At 44.5% G+C, this 26,232-nt stretch overlaps 1 protein-coding gene across 1 annotated transcript in view; it reads right to left on the bottom strand.

Moving 5' to 3' along the window:
* Positions 1-3,770: 3,770 nt before the first annotated feature.
* Positions 3,771-26,232, bottom strand: part of MFHAS1 (multifunctional ROCO family signaling regulator 1) — a 30,602-nt gene continuing 8,140 nt past the window's right edge. The window contains exon 2 of the mRNA XM_062493744.1: positions 3,771-3,941. Within this exon, the coding sequence (XP_062349728.1) occupies positions 3,811-3,941 (131 nt within the window). The 3' untranslated portion in view covers positions 3,771-3,810. The remainder of the gene's footprint in view (positions 3,942-26,232) is intronic.

Here is a 26,232-nt window from a genome sequence, read left to right on the forward strand (position 1 = left end):
AGTACTGTGAACCACTTGGTTTGGTTCTCCTGCATGGATCTCCTACCTGGCAACTGCAAAGGGGAGATGTTTCTGAACTGCATAGAAAATTAAATGGTTTTTGCATATTAAAAAAATTTGGAAGAAAACAGTTACACCAGTTACTAAACAGTGGGTGGTTGAGCAATTTTGTATTAAATAGACCCAACTAGATTGATCTCCATACTGCTACATTCCCAGCATTACAGCTTCAGTGCACAGCAGCAGCCCGAGTGCCTGCAAAGGCCAAGGAATGCTCCCACAGAGGTGGCACACCCTGGCAGGAGGGCTGCGGTCCCAAGGAGCAGGCTGTAAGACGTCTGCTCTGTCCTCTCACTCCTTCAATGCTCGTGCATCCCAGACCAAATGGGTACACTGGGAAACAGGCCTCCAGCTGGAAAAGGATTCCAGTTTGTGGTTTCTTTACAATGTGGTTTCCATGCAACTTCACAGCAACAAATGGCTAGTTTCTTCCTATGGAGAACAGAAAGAGAGATAAGTAGCAGCAAAACAGGAGGAGAAGGCTGCCCAGCATGGGAGGCGACAGTAGGGAAAGCTCTAACACAAGTACTCCCTCTACCAGGCACGTTTCATGGGCAGCAAGACTCAGGACAAGGGAGTTTCCTTAGCATTATTCCTGAGCACCATTCAAAGATCATCTCCTCCCTTTCACCTTCTCCACCCACCACAGGCAATTTTGAGTTCCCAGTTTATCCACAGCTACACAGAACCACAATCAATTAATGATTCTCCCTGATGTAAGAAGGCTCATTGCCAGAGGTAGCAGGTCAACACATGAAATCTGAGCCCAAGCTACCCTCCCAAGCTGGAATGACACCCTGAAGGGACAGGAAGCTGACTGAGCTGCCAGCTTTTATTCACCCTGAAGCAAGGTACATGGCTTGATTTCTTCTACCTGGCCTCTGGATCTCCTGCTGAAGTAGATTCTGCCCTGCTTTCCCAGCAATAAGTTCTTGCTAATGGGAAGCTTTACAGCTTTGCATATAAGGCTGGCATTTGAAGGATCAGAAACCAGGGGAGTATCATCTATGCAACAGCAGCAGGTCCCAGCAGGACACATCACTGTCTTGCAGTGGTTGCAGGCCTGGCCAGGTCACATCCTGGTGGGCATTGCCTGCTGACTTGTACCACCATCTCAGGTCTTCCAGCACAGCCCAAAGAGTTAAGAGCTGTACATTAACAGAAGTATTTTAAGTCCCTCATCTGTCACACCTCCCCCAGCATCTCATGAAGGGATCCCGGCTCCGAAAATGCCTGCCTCCTATTGATTTACACTAAGTATTTGCATGGAGCAGGACTCAGACAGCACAGTTATCAGGGCTCAGCTGCAGGGCACGAACTAACAGCAATATCTTAGAAGTCCTCAAAGCCACATAACTGGGGAGAAACCAGAACTTTGGTACCAGTGCTCAGCCTGCCTCTTCCCACATCTGGAGAGAGAAAATGGCTGCTCATGAAGCATGGCTGCCAGGATCAGCCTAAGGGGTTCAGGATCAGTTTGTACCACACAGCCAGACTGCTTCATCAGATCTCTGCACAAAGATGCCTGGGTGGGTTTCCTAGGAGGATGACAAGTATCTTGATTTTTAGCACTCCAGTGGACACAATACACGGATAGTACCACAATGGCAGTATCAAAGCATCCAGACATGGCAGACCAGCAGCTGTTCAGAGATAATGGTAACACTGGGGATAACAGAAGCACAGTGACTGTCCTGCATGATCGCAGCACATCCTCACCACTTCATGGCACAACATATGTGAACATACAGGGCAGGAAATGTGTCCCAGGCTGCTTCTACCAGCCTCCACTCAAGACTGCTGCATGGGACACAGCCAACTGTTTTGTGGTGGAGCAATTTCAAAGGCTTCACAGTACCAACCCACTCCCCAGCAAAGCCTTGGCCAACTGCCACAAAACTCACTTGTCCAGGAACAAATCCAGGGAATCTTGCTACAGCTCATTTCAAGAGACTTTCCTCCAAGCAGGTCTGAATTAAATGGTATACCAAGAACATTTTTACATTCATCATGAGATTCAAATGGGTTTTCAACACATGATCAATGGGTCCACAGAAACCTATTCCCAGGGCTTTCCCTCTGGCCAGCGGCCCTGCCATTTTCAGCAATCATTTTCCTTCATGCCTTGTCATCCCCAACCTCCAGATGACTTCATCCATTCCAGCCATGAGGCCTCCACCTAGGAGCTGCCCCTGCCCCACAGCATTTCTTTCAGGGTCTAAAGTCCAAAGTCCCATTGATCCCCATTAGCATCAACTCCACAACTGGAAAGATGGAAGCACTGCAGAGCATTAGCCATGTTCTGCCCAGTGGAAAACCTTTGGCACCAGCAGTGATGGTTTATCTGGAAGAGGAAAGGATAAAGTAATATAGCAGCGTTCATAGTACTTGTGATGAATAATCTAAGACACACTATTTTCTCTAGGCTTCTAAATAGGTGAAGTAAAGTTAAAGTAACAGACCTTTTTGAGAACACAAGTTCCTGCCAGCAGAGTGACTGTTAAACTGGGACACAGTTAACAGATACTGGGGAAGGCAGGCTAGATGACAAGAGGGATAGGAGGCATAGCTCGACAGCACAGTACAAAAAAAATGGCACCTACAGATTAGAAACATGCTGTGCCAAGTACACATACACAAAAGAGAACCAAATGAACCAGCTTTTCTGCCCCAGGTGGGTACTTCAACCTCACCTTCACACACAGCTCAACAACCACCCACCACTGAAGTATTCTCTATCAGGAGTGGTATTTTGGAATGGGAGGGTACTGAAGCTACTGTCAAGACACTGAAGTGACAATAACAGGCATTCACATACAGCACAGCAGCAGACACCAGCAAGACACTCAATTGCTCCTCTAAGCTCCCAACCAAATTCCCTTGTGCCACTCCAATTAAAACAGTCCATGGCTGAATTACTGTTTATCCGGAAAACCCATGGATCAAAAAGCCAAGGCATTGGCTACTTTTGTGAGTGTTGTTCCACATTTTTTCACACCACAATACAGCTCTGTTTTCCAAGCACATTCCCACTCTGTGAAGTACATATAGGCTATAGATATAGAAGAGGGCAGGGCTCCTGTCTGGGGGGACCTCACCAAGTTGAAGAACTGGACCAACAACAGTGCAGTAAAATTCAACAAGGACTACTGTGTAACTGTACTCCTACAACAGGACAACCCCATATACCACCATAGCCTGGAGTCATGCTGGCTTGGGATCTGGTAGAGAACACACTGAACACAAGCCAATAGTGCATCTTATGGCAATGAAAGTCAAGTTAAGAAAATAATAAAGGATACTCAGATGGAGCAAAAGGAAAGGAATTCTGTCCCAGAATAGTCTGGAGAGGTGGTAGCACCTCCATCCATGTCATCCAAGGATGACACCCTCACCTATACAAGGTCCCAAGGAATCTGACCTACCTGTGAGAGTAGTCCTGGTTGACAAGGGGGTGTACAGAAATCTCCTGAGGTCCCATCCTACCAAAACCCACCTATGACTGCATTATCTCCTGATCTGTCCAGCCCAATGTGTGTCTTGCATCTGGCACAACACAGCTCAGAGAACACCTCAGCCCATTTCACTGGACTTTTTATCCTCTGAGTGGGGTATCTATAGCCACAAATAATCAGAACAGTCCCCAGGCTGTGGGGCTGCTACCTTCCAGAAGGAAGTGCTTAGTGAAGGCATGTTTTATGTAGGATTTCTGGTGTCTACTGACAGAGGAATTAGGTCTGCTTTCTGGTCTCACTTGGAACAAGGGCTGATCACAGCAGGAGTGGGGGGGTAAACCAAGGCAACATTAACTCGCTCGCTGCCGTTCTTGGGACAGATGATCTCCATCAATCCCTCTGGTCTCGGCTGACTCAGCAGTTCTCCTGTGAATAAAGGAAAACAATGAAAACTTTTAACCATCAGCAAGGCAATTTTTTCTTTTAGCATACTCTTCCTCTCCCCCTCACCAGGTAAACATCTATGAATGATGCTGGTGAGCACTGCAAGAGGGCTTACTGGTCTTGCAATGTGAGCAGGTACCATACATGTAAACAAGGTGAGTGTCCCGAGTACAGCTTGGAGACATGATGCTCCTCACATGCAACATCTGCCATCTTTGCAGTCTCTGCTTTGAATCACTGCACACAGCCTCGAGAGCTCCTTAGGGATTTGTAGCTTCTAGATGGAAGACTCCCTAATGCCTCTCTCCCTGGGTGCATTTACCACAACTTCCAGGGAAGTGCTGCTGCATCCTATCAGGACCCTTGGCTATGGTATACTTTGCTGAGCATGCAAATCACAGCTCCCAGCTGTCAGCTCTTCCATAACAGAGGCAATACCAGCTCTGTATCGAGTCAGTAGCAGTGGGGGGCTCTCACACTGCCTGGTATTCCTCTGTGAAATGAGTTGCATCAGCTCTGCTGTTCAAGTGCCAAGTTGGCAGCTCCTCACTGCTGGCACACTCTCAGAATGCAGTTCAGGGAAGACACAGATCAGCACAGTGAGAGAGGAAAGCCAGTTGCTGAGATGTACCCAGACCAGGAGAGTATTTCCCCAACAGCTTGCTCAGAGCAAATCAAGTTTCCTCCTAGCTCCATTCCACACATGACTAGCCCCAGCAAGGGAGCTACCCCAGCTGTCAACATGCCATTTCCTCAGAGTAGTCCAGCTACAGCTTATACACTCAACAGCACCAGAAACACCTCGATACCTGTCTGGGAGGTAGGGTCTGCTCTCAAAGGCAATATGGAATGACCAGCAAGGGCTCAATTCTTCTGAGTGCACCTGCATGGGTGCCAAACAGACCTACCCAAGGCAGAGGCAACAGGTCAGAACTGGCTCGATCAGTGACTTTCTCTAGAGGCAGACCAGTTACAAATAGGCTGCAACCTCAGCTCCACACAAAACTCTCTGGACCCATCAATCAAGCAGCCACTGCGAGCTGAACCCACTTCCACTACAACACTCAGGACAAATGGTCCTTGGACTCCTCCATTTTTAAATGCATTTGCAGTAAATTCCTCTACTGTTAAAGAATGTCAGAAAATGTCTCCTTCTGTCTAGTGGCTATTGCTCGGCATCTCAGGAAAAACAGAAAAGAAATCACACTTCAAAGTACTGCTCAGCCTGTGCAGCAATAGCACAACAGGCAGCCCCATCACCGGGCATAAAGGTCTACAAATGTTGCTTCCCTCTTCTCACTTTTAGGAAACAGCACGTAATTTAATAACATGGAAACAGGGGAGGTCTTGGCAAGGTGTGTGGCTTGACACTAAAGACAACCCAGGGAAGTAATTTTTTCTGAGAAGAGCAGTAAGGCTTCCTCTATGTCTGCCAAAAAACTGACAACCAGTTACACCACTGAAAGAAATGGACACGCCTGTGCGAAACTCACATTTTAAAATGAACAAACGCCGGGAAAGCTCTTTCCCTTCCAGCCTCAGTACAACTAACAGCCTGGCCTGGCCCCCCAGCGATGGCTGGGTACTGGGGAGGCCCATCGGCCGTTGAATCTCGGCTGCTCCCTTCTCCCCCTCTCCGTGGCAGAAATGTTGCCCTGTTAACAGCCCGGGAGAGCAGCTCGGGCAGGGACCGCCCTGCCGCTCCCCTCCGGCCTGGCCCATCCGCCACAGGCCCTTCGGCCGCAGAGTAACGGTGTGTGTGTGGGGGGGGGTGGGGTGGGGTGAGTGGAACGCAGTCAAACAACACACTACCGTTTCTGGCTGGGCCCCGGCTAAAATCCTAGTCCGGCCCAGCAGCTGCTGAAAACACTCTGTATCACAAAATAGCTCCAGGCCGGCCGAAGGGATCACATGACTATCTGCACGCGCGGGCAAGATATTAACACTTTCACTGCCCAGAATGAAACGTGCAGACACTTTGTTCTCTCTCCTGAGTGAAAGAAAAGGACCGAGACGAAGATACGTAAAGAAACAGCATGAAAACACCGACGTCAGACAAAAGGAAGAAGTCAGGGCCCAGATGGAAGGGACTGATGGAGATGCCTCTCACTCTTGTAATGAAATTTCTCTTTTCTAAGCTATGGAGAAGAGAGTCTTGTTGTTTCCCTATAACTCAGAAAGGCATTATGGGGTGGATGAAATGTTCTAACTGCATATATGAATAGAGGCATTTGTGCTAAAGTAAGCAGATGTTGAAGTAGCTGTGATCCCATGAATAAGTTTGAATATGGAGATGAAGATCCCTGCTGCGCCCCCCCCCCCCCCCCCCCCCCGGAAAGAAGAAAAAAGACCTCTGTTTTCAAGATGAAGAGAGTTTTTGTTTAAACTGTTATAATCCTTAAAATATGCCCCATAAGTTGATATGGTCCTCAATAACGATTGTGGGAAGACTTGTTTTTGAGGAGGGGATTTTTCCACAGTGATCAGATTTCCATTCTCCTGGGCAGCTGATTCACTGTGACATCAAGGCCACGAGAAAACTGTTTCTTGTGGAGAAATCTCCACACACTGAAGTCTCCTCTCTCAAGTGGTGAAAGACTACTTTAAGATATGGTAAACTGACTGATTTGTTTCTGCACATTGTTAGTGTGGAAGAAAAGTTGTGGGAGGACAAGTGTTCTGAAAATGTTGTTCTGATTCTTCTTATTTTTTTCTTGTAGTTCGTAGTAATAAAGTTTTTCTTTGTACCCTTTACAGTTTGAGCCTGTTTTGTCTTCCTCCTAATCCTATTCACAGCAGGAAATGAATAAATAATTCTAGTGGGTATACTGATAATTTGGCCAACGCCAAACCCACCAACACAAATTGGTGCATTAGCTGGGAAATTTCAAAATTGGTAAACCAAAACCACTACACAAAATTGGTGCTTCCGCCCAGTTGAACTGAAACCATGACACAAGGAATACGCACACGTCCCCTTGAGAGGTACCCAACTTGTAGGGCCAGCAATTCCATTTTGCTCCCCTGGTCCGCAGTCTGAATTCACATTTGGTTTGAATATCTCCCCATACCTCACACCTACACTCAAAGGTGAACTGGCAGAGCAGCTTTTAAACAAGGAAGGCCTTCCAAACCGGAAGAAATGTGATGGCATTTGCAATTCAAAGTTAAGTCTGCATGGCAGCATCTTCAATTACATGAGCTGTCATACATTTAAAGAAGCATTGCACCCCATCAAACACATACACCAGAGGGCTTAATCTCCCAACAATTCCCAGGTTTCCAACCCCAGACTGACTTCCAAACTGCAATATTGATAACTGTACTGAAAGCACCATCTCTGAAAGATGAATCACAAAATCACTGCACCATTATGCACTTTAAAGATAAGGCTAATATCCATTAGATCTTAAATCAGAGGAATGCAGTAAGACTGGTCTGCCTACTTGAGCCTTCATTTCTATTTCCATCTTCCCACTTCAGAAATACTGAGATGGAGATTCCTCACACAGAGAAGACTGATGTAGGGTAAAACAGATGTCCGATCTGCAGGCAAAACCCTTGCCACTGATCTTCAGTCACCCTCCTTTTCTTCACGGCTTTACCTTCGCGTCTAGGCTGTCTCTGGGATAAAAGTCAGCTTTCCCTGTACCCAGCCCCCAACAAATCTCTTCCAGCCCCACTCCCATCTCCTGCTAACATACATGCTTGCACCCCAGAAGAAAGACTTTTCTTACAATTTCTCCATAAGACATACCATGCACCAAGTGGACAGGTCACATGTACATCCTTACTATTCTTCCCCCTTTCAGCTAAAAAATGTTCTGCTGCTTTACTATACTGTTCTCATTGCCTTCTCATTGCAAACTGGTCATCTTTGCTGCACAAACTAATCATAATACTAAACTAGGTACAACTATCTAAATCACACCTCATATCATTACTGAATAAAAGCCAGTGCAAATCCCATTGCAATACGGAATGTAATGTATGCTGTAACAAACTAGCATTGAGACACCCTGCTTGGATACAACTCTCCAGGTCCAGAATCCCTTGGAGGTTTTAGAAACCTCACATTTTTATTCAGAAATTATTCAAACTGTAGGGGATTAAATAAAGTCTTCAGGGCAACAACAGGATGGGAAAGAGGAGATCCAATGAGGTACTGGAATGATTGATACAAAAGGAAAAGCTGGCACAGGGAGGTGTTTGCTTGGTTTAATTGTTAAGTTTAAATGCAGTTTAAATGTAGAACCTTGTGTCTGTAGTACTTGTTCTGCCCCTATGTACAGGTTTTATTTTGCATATTCCCCTGTGAGCATGTCACAGATTTTACCAGAAACCTCAGTTCTGCTTGCCCTCTCCAAAAGATTGCCTGCAATAGAACACAAACAACCATGAAGCTTATCCTAGTCTCAACATGGATTTAGTTTTAATGTTAACTTCCATAGAAGCCAATAAGGTTTTAACCAAAACTCCAACTACTTCTTCAAGTAAGACTAAGACCAAAAATGTTAGTCTTAAGGCTAAGGAGTACAACAGTCAAGTGTGTGAAGAACAACTTCATTTTCCAGTAGACAAATCTGCATGACTAAGACTTTTTCATCTGATTTAAGAGCACGAGCCCTATTTTTAAAGGCACTTTCATGCTGGGTACTTGACGTCTGATGTTTAGATGTATCTAAATCCGAGATCCATTGGTAGTAGAGAGGCACCTGCCAAGCCTGGTTAAAAGCACCTGCAGAGACCAAATGCTTAAGAAGATACTCCTTGGCTGCCTCTCATTTGCAATGGTACAAACGGTGCAGAAAAGTTTTATCTGTGCCATGGCCACCCTCCTGGTGTTTTGGCACAGAAATTGGTCTACATAACTTGGCAATATGTGCTGCCCAGCAAATTAAGGTTGAGACACAAACCAAGACCCTGTCATGAAACTACCACGGTCAGTTTGACTGCGGCCGTAAGTTGGTTTGTAAACTCCCCCAGGCAGACAGGCTGAGCAGTCATTCTGCCTACACCATTTAGAAGGAATGTGCTACACATGGGCAGACACAGGGAAAGGCAGGAACAAGCCTTCACCCTTTCCCAGGGCTCTACCAGAAAGGCTTGCTTCCTTTCAGCATTAGCCAGCTCACCTGAAGCAGTTACTTCTATATCAGCAAGATGTTCTTCACTGCCACTGTTTTATCTCAGAACACACAGGCACATAATCACTCAAAGCTCATGCCAGTGATCAGACCCATGCATGCTGCAAAGTACGCTTCACGGGTCTTTAGAAAATATCCATGAAATGCTAGATACCCATGACGAATCAGAAAGCTATGAGAGAGGCTGACAGCAAGAAAAGTGAGTACTTGTAGCAATGTTTGATTACTCCATGCTGGCAGCCAGACAATGCCAGCTGTAAGTCTACTTGGCTGCCTAACAGAGAGGAAGGTTTTGCATGCAGGAAGAAAATCCCACCTAGACCATTCACCTTCATGCAGTTCCTACTGCAGTGGCTGTGCTAAGTGGCCCAAGGTTCCCCATTCATCTATCAAGAATCTGTGGCAAAGCCATAGGGATGAGATACTTTGGCCTGTCATGCCATCTCCTCTCCCTCAAAGCTCCCAGGACAACACCTTTGCACAGTATCAACCTGATGACATTTATAATTTTCATGCGATCATTCCTGCTGTCATGATCTGGGCCCCATAGGGACAAACAGCTAGCAGTGGATGAGTAGGACCCAGCCCCAGCGCTGTGGTGTTGCTTCTGTCTCTTCAGTCTGCCAGGGACCTTGAGGATATACTGGTCATGCTTTATAACAAGGGCATGAAAGCCATAACCAAGCTGCTCCTAACATCTTGCCCTGCTTCAGCACTGACCCACCTACTCCATCATATATCCTACAGCTGCTATAACCACTCTAGCACCCACTGATTTTTGCAGCCTCAGTGCTCATTATGTTCTCTTACCCTAAATCTCTTCTCACTCTTCCTCCTTGCTGAAGGCCCTCCTACACAAACCACTTCAAGGGGGGTTGACAGGAGATAGACTTTACATCTCAGCTTCAACTGCTTCTCTGTCAAGACTCCTTTGACTAATCTTTGCTTGTGACATCTCTCAGCATAGCACTCAGCAGTCATACCTTCAGAAGAACAGATAGCAGAACACTTCAACGCTGCCTGCATACCCAAAGTACGTGTCCCATGTTTGGTTTCCAACAGCAGTTGGAAAACAGGCTTTGCACGAAAGCCCTGGCTCTCAGAGCACCCCTCTGCATTGAGTGCAGTCCCATCCCCTTTCATCCATACAACTGCAAAGAAATTGGGTCTAGAGAAACTACAGCTTCTGTGCCTGGCTATTTGTTGTTTTAAGCTGGACCACTTACACGATTACATCAAAACTGTCACAGAAGTAGGGTGAGATGAATACCCACGTGCATAGATTTCCCCTTCCGCTTTAAGTGCAGGAAACGCCTTCACACATTGGGACTTTGCAGCCAGCTCTACAAGAAATCTTCCAGGAGTCTTGGCAGAAGGAAAGGGAAGGAGATGGTGTCTCACAACAAGCCTGCTTCTAATCCACACCATTTAAATCTTCTCTGCTACTCTCTGCTTAAATGAAACTAATTAATCGCTTCATACAAATGTTGGTATGCATGACACACAAGCTTATTCTCAAGCACTGTGCACAGAAAATACTGCTCTGTACTGGTGTGAATTTTTAATACGCTCCTTGCAGCACTGCTTGTATGTCACACACAAAAATATTCCCCAGAAAGATGGAACACTGCACTCGATTTATTTCTGTAGTCCTGAGTGACCTGATCCACCTGGCCTGCTTGAGGCAGAGGGCTGGATGGAGACCTTGATTTAATTTTTTTCTCACTGAAGGTCACTCTCCTGGCTACAAATATAGTCAAAAAAAGAAAGAAGCTGAAAGCAGAGACATCAAAACATCATAAAAGGGAACAGTGCAGGGTGAAATGCACATTATGAACAAAAGTTTCATGAGCCTCATGTTGCAGTCCCTAGTCAGAGGAGCTTAGAACTATCAAAAAAACCCCAACAAAACTCCCAGTCTGTCAAAGAGCCCTACTGGGAGAGACTGCTGAGCAAAAAAGACAACAGAGAAGAAAAACTCTGTTGGTAGTTAATGATCATAACAGCAGGATGGTGAGCAGAACCACCAAATCAGGTAGAACACATGCCCAGGAACAAATAAGCCTAGGATTTGATATAGTTTAAAAATAAAGGGAAGGCTTGACAATAAAGCTTGCTTTGGACATGCAGAGTAGGAAAGGCAGCCAGTTGCAAGGCAAAGGAGTAGTCTACAGAGGTGAGTCCCCAAGACCAGAAGCTGATAGCACAGAGAAGAGGGTGCAGAGAGCAAGGGTCAGAGCTTTCCAAAATATGTGACAGGTTTCTCCTTTGAAGGGTTCAAGACCAGAAACATCAACAATTTCCTTGAGCACAGAACAGTCTCTTATGGTTACTCGGCTCCAATCTAGAGCATCCCAACTTCTAGAGGGACAGGCTCAGCCTTGGGGCTGCTGGTTGATCCAAGCATTGGACAACTTTCCAGCTCCTGCATTCATAGCATCAGCTGCCTCTTGAGCCAGTACCTCATCTCTAGGCCTCACAGCTCTGACTGTGGACATATATATGGCTCACCTTGCATACATTCCCCGGATGGCTGCACAGGAAATTGTTTTTTCAAGGCTCTTAAGTCATGTGAGGTGAAGGAAACACAAAACAACCTCTGGAAACAGACAGCAGTGCTTTTGAGCTTGGAGCTGACAGGTCAAGCTTCAGAACCCAGAGCTGCACTTCTCCAGGCCAGGAACCCCAGAGGTGCTGCAGAAACTGGGCTTTGCTCAGCTTAAGCTTAGGCAGCTCTTCCCCCTGCAGTTTACCTCCTACTTAAGGAGCTACTAGGCAAATTACCCTGGCAGAAAGCCCAGGGCTGAGAGAAAGGTGCTCAGCAAGGCCTGTCCAGGAGACACAGGCAGACAGATGCTGTACCTGGCAATCACTAACTCTTATTTTCTGCCACTCAGGGAATGGAAGACTCACACAAACAGCAGCTATGGTCTGAAAGGTTTAAGTGGGTTAAATACCCTCCCTCTTCTCCAAGTCATTATAAAGTCAGCTAGCTCTTAACGCATCACTGTCACAGCAGAAGAGGACATTGACACATCCATCCTAGCATTTGCAAAAGCTCTGGGGAAGCCCTTGGCACTGGATCAAGCACACCTCAGGCTAGAGAGCTTGAGTGGAAAGTGTTCTGGATGTTCAACTCAACCGCTACAGGGGGTAAATTACTCAAATTCAAAATACCAAATTACAACTCATACACTAGTTTTCCCCTCGTGAGTTATTTGAGATCATCCCTTACCAGTGTGGCAGTACAAGGCTTCCAAGTACAAAACCTGGAAAACCCTTTATTTCCCCAAAACATTAGTTAATTATATTTTTCTCAGGCACACAGAAATTAACTATAGTTAAATATGGAATTTAATTAAAAGCAAATTAAAAAGAACCCTTACCTTCTCCAAACCACACAATTTAGTACCTCCCATTTGCAGCCTCACAAACACAAATGCAGAGAGCAGTAAATTATCAAAACAGCTCCATCAAAGTAACTCCAGGAGCAGTTGTGAAAGTCTGAGCCTTCCATCTCCTGCTGGCAGTACACAATAAGCAGTTCCGAGAAATAAAAGATAGTTGCTATCTAACCTGTCTCTAAGACAGTGCGGGTAAGTGATTGACCATCAATGTGGCTGCACAATGAATGCAACTTCTCTCTCCCTCCTTCTGCAGTCCATAAGAGTCTATGACTGCAGACAGCGTGTATGCCAGGTATCATTGACATCTCAGCAAATTGCCATGAGGAGAGAGGGCTGTGACTTTTGACGCTACTGCTCCTTCCAAAAAGATGAGGAAAGAGGATGAACAAGATGCCATTTCTCCACTCTTTTCCATGAAACTCTATTTTTCAAATAGTATTTCAGCATGAGTAGCCTCCTTTGTCCAGCTTCATCTCTACTTATTTTGCTGGGCACTCCATCTTTCTTCTTCCTGTGCAGTAGGGAAGGCAGAAACAATCCATCTCTTCCCATTAGTGACCAGAGCAGATAATGGAGAAAGGATGTGACCAAAGGGGGCAAGCACAAAGCACGGCATAAATTCTTAATAAAATGAAAGGGGGCACTGTGGAAAGATGGAGAAAATAAGACATCATTCAAATTGTTGAATGTTTTGCTGTCCTTCTAATATCTGAAAGGCTTTTTGAATTGGCAGGCTGCAACACAGCACTTTCTGACCACTGCAAGACAAAGCCATGGAAAATTGATTTCCTTCATTAACATTTGAGGACCTTATTAACTGGAACAAAATTGACCGTCAAGGCATTTTAAGGGAGAGTCATGGCATAATGAGTTCAGTGCAAATTATCCTCATCCCAGAATAGAAACAGGCCTGTCACTGAGTACCTAAGCCCAGAATCTACCTTTTGGTTATTTTTAATTCTCCCGCTTCAGCTGCCTCTGCCATAGGCACTTTTTCAGTTTGCCAAGGCAAGGCACCAGCTGCAGAGAAAGCTGCAGCCAGCCTCAACCCGTCCTTACCCAGTAACAGCAAGGGACATGTGCACACAGAGCATCCATCTGAACACTAGACCACAGGCTGCAGACAGTCCAGACAGCAACAATTTCTACTAGTCTCAGCCCATCATTCCAGACAGCTTATTTCAAAGCTGTTACTCCTCTATCACAAAGGAGATGCTGACCCTTTTTTTCATCCAGATGATCAGCACACTTCAGATCCAACTAAATAGAAAAAAAGTTTAAAGGAGTTCTCAAAGCCACTACTGCAATAAACAGTTAACAGGCAGGGTCCACTTAAGTCTGTAGGGAGTACCAGTATTGGTCACCATCCTGCTACCTCTGTCTCTCAGTATTTAGGTCACAAGACATTAATAGGTGGCCATGTGAAAAGCCAGCCTCCAGAGCAAGTCGTACAAGACTTAGTCCCACTGACTTCCAGCCTTATGCAACTGATGAGACAGAGCCAAGACTCCGCGTGCCCTTCTTCTAAATTGAGAGAATTAGCCAAGTCTGTGAGACATTTTTTCTCACAATAGTCTAGCTACTAATATTGCATCCAGAACTGGCTGATTGTTTTCTGCCTGCTCCAACACAAAAACTAGAAAGCTTCAATGCATGTACATGGTGCACTTAAGGAAAAGAAAAAGGAAGCACCTGACGCAGACCGCAGACTTCTGCAACACAAGGGTTCGCAAGCAGACCAGACCATTAACTGGCAGTGTCCTTAAGCATTACTAAAGAGACAAATCCATGTGCTGATGTAATCTACTGATGACAGATTAAGGCTGGGAGAGCACTTGGGACAAGTTTTTTCCCTTGTTAGCTTACTCTTTCCTTGCAAGATGTCCATGCATGCCATGGCTGAAGGCAGAATTCTGGCTATGAAGCCCTTCTTCTAGAAGTTGACAGGTGGCCAGCTGGCAAGTGAAAAACTTGGAGTTTTCTCTCATAGTAACCTTTTACACTCTGCCAGATATGCTTTCTTTTCTTCTCTCTGTTCTTTTTTTTTTTTTTTTGTTTGTTGTTTTTTTTTTAAACTTACTTGCCTTTTGCCAGCCAAGAAAAAGAACAAACCAAAACATGCATGCAAGACCTGCATCTACATGTTCTGGTCAACAGTTTTCTCTGAGATTAAGTAAACTCCTTTCTGGGTAAACATACCTTTACTCCATGAGCTGCTATTGCCTTAGGGCCATTCCAAGGTTTCAGTGTGTTTTGCAAACTGAACTGGAAGGAACTGTATTTTCAAACCTGTGATAGTTAAGTATTCTCTCCCTGATCACTTAAGGTGAGATGCATGCACAATATTCCTCTGTAAAGCTATTCTGGTCACCCTAAAACACTCACTGTTCATCAGGACAACCACAGAACCCACTTAAACACAGGAACGTCTCCTTTTTTACCCTTCAACATCGACTAGTCTGAGGAGAAAAGTCTTTACACCAAAGATCCTTCTCATATTCGAATGTTCAATCAAGCGTTTTACCTGGTTATTGAACTAACTTGAACTCATCTCTGTTCTAATCTATCAACATGACTTCATACTGAAGTCACTTTAGTGGGGAACTTGGTCTTTCCATGTACATCACAGAATTTATTCTAAGCTCATACTTAACTGGAACAAAATGCTTCCTTGGCATTTTCCTTCAAAGCTATCCACTTTCTGTATAGTAATAACTAACCTCACACTACATGCCATCCACAGGCATGGCTTTAGCTGACCAGGAAGCCGCAGAATCAGAGAAGTTTCCTTAATTACAAGGACATCAGATATAATTTCTTATTTATATATATTTGTTTCATTTACATTCTAGTTTGTTAAGTACATCCTTAGTCAAGTGTTTCTTCCTTATGAAACAGAGTGTGATGTAGATTTGCATCAAGCTATATGGCTAAAATCAGAGGGAGCAGAGCACTGAGACTAGCAGCCCATTCTCCTCTTGGTCTCATGCATTAAGGTCACTATGAAAGCATTGCTGGTGCACACAGAAGTGCCCAAGCAGCACTCCACAAAGTTCAGAACCTGAGTCTCCCAATGCCAACAGAGGTGGAAACCTGATTTTTTGAATCTGCTCTATTTGTTCAGCTTAAAGTATCTTTTGTTATTACCAAAACTGCTGTCTTTGAAGTTTGAGTGACCTGCTGGCTTTCTCTTGATCAGTGGTAGAATAAAGCTCTGCCTGTCCTTTTCCTATTAGCAGCTTTTACTTGCTTGCTTTTCCAGAGGAGATGAGAAATAATCTTTCAGCTTTTCTTTTTGTGTTGATTTGTCATTACCCAATATTTTCAATAATTTAATCACTCTTTTCTGAACCCTCTCATTCCCTAATATCCAAACAGATGATAGACAACTAGCTGCTGTAAATAAATGCAATAGCTAGCTTTTTCTTACAAATACCTTTTTCCCAATGAAAAGTGCTTATTTATGAACTTAATATCATAGATTATTTTATTGTCTCTGCTGAGACCAATGCTTATTGCTTTTTATTCTACCATTGGAAAGCCTCCCAGTGAGAAGTCACGTGAATACAGAAACAAAAGCTTTGCTACTTAGCTCTTACAGAGTTCATTGCCTGCTAAATGCCATCTGGTCTGGGTTCTCAGTGCCCAAAAGTTAACTGCAGCATTCATCTTTGCTCTTTAAAAATTGCTTCAATGGTAGTCATGTTTGTTACTGGAACAGGAAGGAGCTCTGGGTCCCAGAAAGAACTCATCAGCCTCCCAGGGAGGCAGCAGTGCTGCCAGGAGAACATTTAACTACTCCTACTCCCCTGCACCTTTCTCTCATAGGGAATTCTGTCATAGGGTTAACCTCTCTCCTGGTCCCCTATTTGTGCTGTAAACCAGTATGACTTTTAGATTTCCACCAGGTGGAAAACTGTGGGGTACTTATCAGTGTCATTGTAACACAGCCCTGAACACCCCCCCCCCCCCCCCCCCCTTCACATGTTTCATCAGCTCACTTGAACTACCAACTTACTGGCTTTTCCTCTGGATGGGATCTGTCTTGGGGAGAAACCACCTTAAAACTCTATAGTCATCAACTTACACTATCAAAGAGGAGATTCAGGAACATCTTAAGCACACACTGGAGGTACCCCAAGAGTGAGGACTACTGGGATTGAAAAAAACAGGAAGGAAGCAGCAGGATGCTTGCTCACAAATGCCATTTTGTTCAACCATTCTCAAACGCCAAGTGCCAGAGCTCAAGTCCCCAATCAGGCCTGCTCTGATGGGAGGTGAAGCAGGTGTAGCAGATTAAGAGGTGGCTATAGCCAGAAAAGTGGGAAAAATGCTGGCATACTGGAGAAGATACATTTCAGAGTTACATAAGAGTTCACACATTTTAGTCAGTGCACTTTCCACAGTACAATGGCAAGGCAACAGCCAAAGAAATAAGGTCAGTCAGACACACTGCGTGTGCTAATGTCATTGTCATTACAAGAGAAGTAAATGCTGCACTTTGTCCAGGACCACAGTTTGCTCTGAGATGCAAAAGGCCCTAGAGGACTACCAGTGTTTTGGACACAGAGGGTTAAAAGAAGGAGTAGAAGCCAGACTGGACCAAGCCTTTCCTTCTCTCTACCACCAGAAGTCTGCTCTGTGAGTGAAAAATTCTGAGAAATCAGAGATCTACAAGCTTCTTCCATCTGTGCAGGTAAGCATTTTGCATGCTTGGTGCTAGTGCAAACATGTCCCACAGTTCTGGACTTCACCAGCAACTGCCTGGGAGCCAAGCAGAGGCACCTGTCTCCCTCTTCCCTGAGCTGGTTTCCTCCCACCTCCCTAAGTCTCCTGCACTTTATTCTTAAACACTCAAACCAGGAGAACAGTCCTCCAAGCAAGGCAAAGCTTTATTAAAAATTACTTCTGATTAAAAAGGGATTTTAACTCCTTTTGTAATGATGACTGCATTATCCACATCATGATGCATTACACAAGTGAAAATAAAGCAACAAAGAGCAAGGGGTGAAAGCGCTGTCTTCAGCAAAACCATAACTTTGTGGGCAGCTCTCAGTTCTAACACTCACCGGCAAGAATCAAGATAGGATCAGGTGCCCTTGATACATGCCAGAGAAGCAGAGTCATGCACAAAACTTGGATGATACAGCAGCTGCAGAGCAGAAGCTGTTTTATGACAGCTTTTTTTTAAATAGCTTTCAACCAAAGGTGCTGTTTCAGAGAAATACAGATGCTAAATACTTCAGGAAGCACAGCTAAGAGTAATAAACTCTGACCTGAAGCCTGGGCATGGGTCTGCCATAAAACATGACAATTTGTGATCCCATACTGGTGATAAACCAGAGGCTGGTCAAGAACGGCCTTCAATTTGCCCAACCTCACTACAAGGACATGCTTCCAGAATCCACCTTGGTGCCCAGGGGTAGGAACAGCCATGCATTAAGTGAACAGCCACACTGCTCAGCTTCTCCTAGCCAAAGACACCAGGCCACACTTGCACAGCTGCCAGCTTTTAATGAGAAGCACAGTTTTAGCATCTGCAAAGTGCTGGGCCAGAAGTCCAAGTTACAGACTCAGAGCCAACCTACTGTATTTCCAAAAATGGCCCACTCAGCATCTTCTCTCATCACACCTTCTTTGGCCCAATGGTAGATTGGGGGAGTTCTTTAACTTTTTTTCTTTCTTTAATCAGACACCTGTCTGAATCACTAAACTGAACTTGATCTTGCCATGCTTGGCAACATTTTCTTAACATTGTGTTAAACTTCAATGTAGGCACTCAAAAATGTGCATGTGTGTATGCACCTAAGTTCTAAACACTCCTACATCAGAGAAGAGGTGATTTATTTCAAAGAAGGACAAAGAACAAGTTAAAACTAACAGGCAGCTTCAAAAGATTTGTGGTAGCTTTCCATTACAAAAGACACAGCTAAAGGTATTTTTTTTTTTTCTGATCCCAGGGGAAGGTTCCCAAACCTTTCCTTCATCCAAGGGAGTCTAGTTTGGCTTAGCCTTTGAGGCACAAACACATTGCTTAGGAAAAGACGCACACAAGACTCAACTCTTGATTGTTTATTTCGGCATCTCACCCTAGGAAGGCTCCAAGCTGACCACAGCAGTTACTTTCTGAGCTGAATTATTTGCCTATTACTTGCCATCAGTTAAGATCTTGCCAAAATCCACTAACGATCGCCTCAGAGCCTGTAGGGCTCTCTCTGGCACACACATGCTCCCTTGAGAAACTACAAACTTCTTGCCTACTAAAGCTCCATGAAAATGCCACCAATGCTGGATCACAGCATGATCCTTCATGTGACAGCATGAGCCGGACTCCTTGCCCAAAACTCCTGACAGTACAGGTTCAGGTATGCAGATCTGGATGGACCTTTTAGTTGAGACAAAGCACACTGGAGTTTCACTCCCTACAGAGCTCTCTGGCACCATCATGAACCTGAACAAAAGCACTTGGAAATGAATAAAATTCCAGAGTGAGGCTCACATTTGTCTCCATTTTCACTCATTGAACATTTTTACACAACTGTCCACCAGAAGGTTAAAATTATTATAAAGTAAGAAATAAATTCTTGCTCAGCAAATTTCTGGGACACTGAGGTCAGCAAAAAAAAAAAAATAAAGGCATCTCTTCCCAACATCCCAGTTGTCTTCCTTCACTCCATCTCAATATGAAAGCAGGTGTGGGACGTTTGGAAACAAGTCAGAAGGCTGTAGAAGCAGAGCGGTTAGCTATAATAAAATGTGAACTCGAACCTCTATAGAGAAAGTTTTAACAAAGGAGTTGGCTTAAAAAACATCCAAACAAATAAAAATTCCAAACCAAAATGAGTAAGAAAGTTTGAAAGCTTGCATTACATATTCTTGACACCAAGAGCTAAAGGTGCTCAGCAGGGCATGATTCCACCAGTGCATTTTCCAGGCAGGGATGGCTCAGTCCCGGTCCTAACAATGTACAGTGAATGATCCATGTATTAAAGTGAAACCAGAGACATGACTAGTTCCCACGTAAACTCCCACTGTGTCTTCTACTTTGCTGCCAGTCAAACATCCTTCCTATACTGTCCTCCTTGAATGTGGAGGATGAGCAAAGTACTGGGGTGTGCACATATGTGTTAAAATCCATCACTACTGCCACTCACTCCACCTACAAGACACTGAAGAAGTTCAGAGCCGTCAAAGCTCTGAGCCCCAGAGACCCTCTACTGAGCAGACAGGGCTTGAGAAAGCTGAGCAGAGCTGTAAAGGAGCCCCAGTACAGCACTGGCACATGCTCAGCATGAGCAGGCTGCCCTCAGAGCCCTGACCACACAGCACAGCCACCAGACTTCACAGAAACAAATTTCTTCTTTCACACTGTAGCCACCACTTAGCGCCCAACCAAAACAGATTTAAGTTGTTCCGTAGTAAAAATAACAGTGACCAAGAAACATTATGTCAGATCACAGGAAGGAGAAGCTCCTTTTTGCTCAATTTTCTAAATTTAGTCACTTTGATATACTGGAGTCATATGGATATGAGAATTTTCCAAATCTAGGCATCACTGTCTGAAACAAGAGCAAGTCTCTCAGGCAAAGAAAGAGGCTGTTCAAAAGGAAAATTTAGAGAAATGCACATGGAGCTGAAAACTCATCTGATTATGCAATGAGTGTAAGTAGGCCTGGTGCTGGCTGCAGACTCCCTGGTCTGGAAACCTGCCACCAAGCACCCTTTGCTTCAGCACATTCAACCCCATCTAGCAATTCTACCTATAAAACTGTGGTGGGTTAACCCTGGCTGGATGCCACAATGCCCACCAAAGCCACTCTATTCCCTTCCTCCATGGGACAGGGAAGAGAAAATACAATGAAAGGCTCATCAAGAAAAGAGCAGGGAGTGATCACTCACCCGTTGCTGTCATGGCAAAATAGACTCTACTTGGGAAAATTACTTTAATTTTTTTTTTACCAATCAAATCAGAGAAGGATAATGAGAAATAAACCCAAATCTTAAAACACCTCTGCACTACCCAGTCCTTCTTCCTGGGCTCAACTTCACTCCTGACTTTTTTCCTTCTAATTTTGGCTACCTCCTTCCTCTCCAGTGGCACAGAGGGTCAGGAATGGGGCCTGCAGTCAGTTCATCATAGATCGGCTCTGCTGCTCCTTCCTCTAAGGGAAGGACTCCTCACACTTTTTCCCTGCTTCAGTGCGGGGCCCCTTCTGCAGACTGCAGTTCTTCAAGGACTGGGGTCTCCCATGGGATCATAAGTCCTGCCAGCAAACGTACTCTAGTGTGGGCGCATGTCTCCATGGACCCAGAGGTCATATCTGGAGTCTGCTCCAGCACAGGCTTCTCACAGGATCACAGCCTCCTTTGAGCATCTACCTGCTCCAGCTGCAATTGTTGCTGCAAGGGGTTTTGTTTTTTTTCCCTCCTTATACGTTATCCCAAAGGTACTACTACCATTGTTGGTGGGCTTGGCCTTGGCTAGTGGTGAGTCTGTCTTGCAGCCATCTTGCATTGGCTCTGTCAGAGAAATGGGAAGCCTCCAGAAGCTTCTCAAAGGAGCGAACTCTGTAGGGCCCCACTCCTGCTGCCAAAAACTTGCCGTGCAAACACAATGCAAAAATATAGCCACATAGCAAGGGTGTAAGAAGCACTGTGCAGACCAGAAGAGCAAACATAAAATCCTCCATCTCTTCCCCTCACTGCGGTAGCACAGACACATAAAAAGGATAAGTTTATCCATCTTCCCCTGCCTAGAATGTCCTGGAAATATGCAGAGGTCCACCTGCCTGCTTCTGTCTGAACACAGTATGCTGGCTTCCTGAAGATACAATCCAGATGAGGTTCCCCCAAGAAAACCAACCCATCCAAAGGAATGTCCAGGGAACACTCTATGCCAGAACTGATTATTCCAGCTATCACTGCTTGTTCCTAGTTGGGCTGCTCAGCAATACAGAGGTGCAAGAAAGAGTGACTCAAAAAGTTCAACAATTGGACAGAGGCTGGCTGACTCAAAGCTCACATTAAGGCAGTGGAGGCCAAGCCACCAGCTGGTCTCTCAACATAGAGGACACTTAAAAAAAAAAAAATTAGACCCAGAAACAGCTCCCTATCATTAAGTGAGTTTGGCACCACACAGCTGTTGCTCAGTCAGACACCAGTTTGTCTGGATTTGTAATTTCCCATGCCATGGCTACTCCTGCATGTGTCTGCAATTTGCAAGACACCTTCCGTACAGCAGATCTATCAAAGGTGTACAGAGCAGCCCAACTGCCACCCTACTGTCACTTCTGTGCCTGTGTTGTCCCATCATGACTAAATCCCCCGGCTAAGGAAGGTCATAACTCCTATGAGCCACTCATAGCTTCACAGATGAAGAATCACAAAAATAAGGGAACAACTAAGTTATGTAGCTGCCTCAGGTCTCCCTTTGGTTCCATATAGACAAGGTCCCAGCTGTTCAGCTCTTTCTGGGAAAAAAAAAAAAGAATTCTACATAAACAACTTGAACTACTCCCTATCATGCATCACAATAAATACAGCTGAATATTATTATATATTGAGGATGTAATCCTGAAAAATGCAAAGATCAGCAATTTGACAGACAGTCATGCTATTCCCCCCATAATGTAGTAGAAGAGAACACTTGTAGAGACTGGTGAGTTAGACACAATATAAATATAGAGAGAGGGTGGAAAGATAAAAATTCAAGTGTCAGGAAGGCAAATATGAGATGACTGCTTATCAGAATGGATCTTTATCACCAGCCATTACCCCATCTTTTGGTACTTCATTCTTTATTGATCTCAATTTATCTGAGAAATTTAATGAGAGATGAAAATGCAATTGTTCAGACATGGACAACAGGAATATTTAGAGTATAAGACTCATATCAGCCAGCCAGTCTCATACAGAGATTGCTTCCTCTCCATCCTCCACACTGTACAGCCTGTGCATTTCAGCTCTGCACATTGCTAAGTTCTTGCTTTCTAACACTATCTGTTCAGAGAAAAACTGCTTGCCATCCATACCTGACTGCTCCTTTTTGAAAAGAGGCCACAGGGAGTGGACAGAGGTACTAAATATCCAGCAACAGAGTTCCACAACAACAGCTAGAGATGCAGAAGGGAGCTGCTGCACCATGCAGACTCATGGTCTATACTGCAGGACAGTTTTGCAGTTCTGCTGTGTCAATCATAAATTTTCAGAAAGAGCATGATAAAGATGCCTTTTTCTTCTGCTGCAAGAAGCTCACTCTCTGTATGTAGCCCATGTAGCATGGGGGGGGGGGGGGCATCTTCCTCATTATGAGAACACTTATTTTGGGATAGCTTTGGGACAAATCAGCCCTTCTAGCAGTCCTCTGCTGCCAACTTTGCACTGATACAGAAGAACCAAATGAACTCCACACATCTCTCAAAGTCAAGCAAGGCCAAATCACTGTATACCTTCAATATTTTTCCACTGTGTGGTTTCATGGGGCAGAAGCTGCTAGATATAGAAAGCAAATTAGGTCAAGCACCTCTGTCTCAAATCAAACCCTGCAGATTTTGATGCTGTGGGAACCATGGCCAATTAATTTTTCACGAAGTTCATAAACAACCCTACCCTACTGCATGGCAGGATCTGTCCCTTATCAGATATCATTGCTTACTGGGTATTGCTGGACAGAAAAACCTGCTAAAAATGTAAAGAACATGCTCCAAGAGGAATTCAGCACACAGACTGGGAAGTTACTATGTGCAGATCATTCAAGAAACAAGTCTTGAGTGAAGCATGTCATAATCTTGTATTCTCTTAGGACAAAAGCCTACAATATTAATTTTATCACCAGTCATTTGTGGGCATGAGGCACATAAATCCCTGTCCTGCCACTATTGTATCTTGGTTTTGTTCTTGTAACAGGAAGAGACTGAAAACACTACAAAAAGCAATGGGTGCCATGAATGAAGGAGGAAGGAGCTTTTCCAGAATGGTGTAGGTTCCCTCAGATAACACAAATAAAAATGCTTTTCTCAACTGGACTCTTGGCAAACATCACCCTAAAACCAGGTAGAAGAGATATCCTGGTACTGCTTTCATAAAGACTCTTGCAGAAACGCGCTTAGACAAGCTTGCAAAATCCCACCAATATAAAAGCCCAGCAGAAGTATCCCATCATCTTATCAGCACATTTCAATGTATTCTAGATCAACAAAATCCAGCTGCTTTCTAGAGTGTTCAAGCACCAAATCCAAGTCAGCACTTTGCAATACAAGGCAGGTCTGAATAGGAATTGAGATTGAACTTTATTCTGTGCTGAAGGTTACTTGCCCTGAGAGTTCAATTTAGTCTGTTCTTCATAAAGCGCTCAGTTTAATGGACTTAACAACTGAAGCACCTTGCTCATCTCAAAGCTGTTGTTTTATTCATGCAGGGCTTGCCATGCTGAAGTGCCAATTCAAAAGTAATGCTACCTTTTGAAGTCTGCAGGCCCTTTTCAAACTCATCCCCCAGGAATCCACAGTTAAAACCAGTAAGGAGCATACTCAGTACACCTTTGGGTAAAGCTCAGAGCTCTTGAAAATGACCACTGGGAAAACACAACAAAACAAGACAAAAAATCCGAAATTAAGGTCTTGCTTTAAACCATAACCAACTCCAGCAGGCAAACACTCCAGCAGTCACAGCTCAGTCTGAGCACAGCCTCCATCCACTAGCCACAGATCATCACCCCTAACCACAGAACCTGCGTAAACCTGAAAATACAGTACCACTGACCATGTTGGCAACCTGATCAACGTTACTACCAAGCTTTAGCCAGGAAAATACCACAAGTACAATATGTCTTCAGCCTCCAGCAGCCTCCTGAGGCAGAACCATAAGCCCTCAAAGGTGGGGACATTCAGTCCATCTGAACATTCCAAATTAAATTTCTAACAAAGCCAACCTTCTTGTATCCACAGGTCTTGCATGCCACAGCCCCCTCCCCCTCCCCCAGTTCTTTCATCTGGTTCCCCAGAAAGGAATTGCCAGAGGACAAAACTCTCCCAGCTGGTCTAGCTGTAACAAAGGCCACATTCACACAGGTGACCTTGCCATCCAAGACTGCAAACTTCACCCATGCAACAGCTTCTAAAAACACCATGGCCTCCTCATCCTCTGTATAAGACAGCTCCTTCACACTGTGGCCAGAAGCATGAATCAGCTCCAGAATGACCAGAATCCCATCAGCTCTCCTAATGTAGGTAAGACCACCATATAACACACCACGGAGGCAGGCTAAGACTCCTGTAACCCAAATGCATTACTTTCTTAGATACAGGTAAGTTCTTAGCTAGTCAAAAGCACTGACCCATTTTGTTTGCAGCAGAGGAATTTGGTGGTTATAATTCACACTGTACTTTAGGCGCTCCCTTCCCACTCTTTGTCCCTACAAGGAGCTCCCTAAAATTGGCATCCACAAGCTCCAAAGCACTGAGAAGAGGTGATCTTATTTGGCACCAGTCTGCTTACTCTCACAGCTGTCCACATCTGTATGACAAGCAGAAGGACCACAAACAAGGAGAGTGAGATAAAAGGACATAACTAATTATCTTGTACTCAACCACCAGAACACAATTTTCCTTACATATCTACAGAGGTTATTCTTCCTCTATTCATGATGGGGGCGGGGAGATAAAAAAATTAAAAAATTGCACACGGATGACTTCCAAGAATTCAAACCCCATATAGGACTTTCCACTAAATAAATTTTTCGCCTTTTTCCCTGATAAATTGCTTTCAAGAGGCCATACAAGTAGCCTGCACTACTACTAGAAAACTACTAATTTGAGAGCATGTTAGGCTACCACAGTTGTCTGCTTAATACTGCAAAAGCAATGGACACCATAGCATACAGGAGAATTACCTATCAGATGCAGCCTGATTTTTGTTTTTGAACTGATACTGTTTTGTTTACATTTCTATCCTTATGTCAAGTAACATGTTCACATCCCCAAATGACAACAATGATTCAGCACTGTTGGTAATTTTCCACCATCCTCTCCTGAGATGCATAAGGAGTAGGCCCCTGTAATACATCTGCATGTGGATCCTTCACATGTTAAATCTCAACTAAACTTATATGGGAAAACTTTTCCCACTTTGGTGTTTGTAGAAGGGTATCACATCACCAGATGTGTGAGCACACAAGACAATGCAAATTCATGACACCTATGTCCACAGCATGCTGAAGCAGCACACAAATCAGTCCTCTCTTAATCAACTGACTCCAGAGAGGGGAAAACCTCCATCAGAAGCTTACCTTACCCCACAGTCAGTAGCTTTTAAATGGATCTCACACAATGAAACAAAGAATCACTTGGTACCCAGCAACTCTTTTATAGGCCATTTTCTGTAGAGACAAATTTCAGCAACCGTCATTAGAAACACAAACCAAAAACAGAAAACAAAAGAAAAAAAGTAATGCCAAGAACTCCACTTTGATTCACTAACCAAACCTCAAAGATCCACTCAACCAAATCTAGCATCTCCCTGGTTCAGTGGTGGCAGATCAAAGTCCAGAGGCTCAATGCCCAGAGATGACTCCCATGGGGAACAGGTCAGGGTAAGACAAGTTGCTAAGGGACAAACCAGAAGAGCTTCCCTGTACCAGAGGTGACATACCAGGAAAGCTTTCTTTTATCAGAAATGCATAGGAGCTTTTTGTGGAAGAAAGAGGATTCCTTCAAGGAAGAA

Source organism: Cinclus cinclus, chromosome 5 (genome assembly GCF_963662255.1).
Source record: "Cinclus cinclus chromosome 5, bCinCin1.1, whole genome shotgun sequence".
NCBI classification, from domain to species: Eukaryota; Metazoa; Chordata; class Aves; order Passeriformes; family Cinclidae; genus Cinclus; species Cinclus cinclus.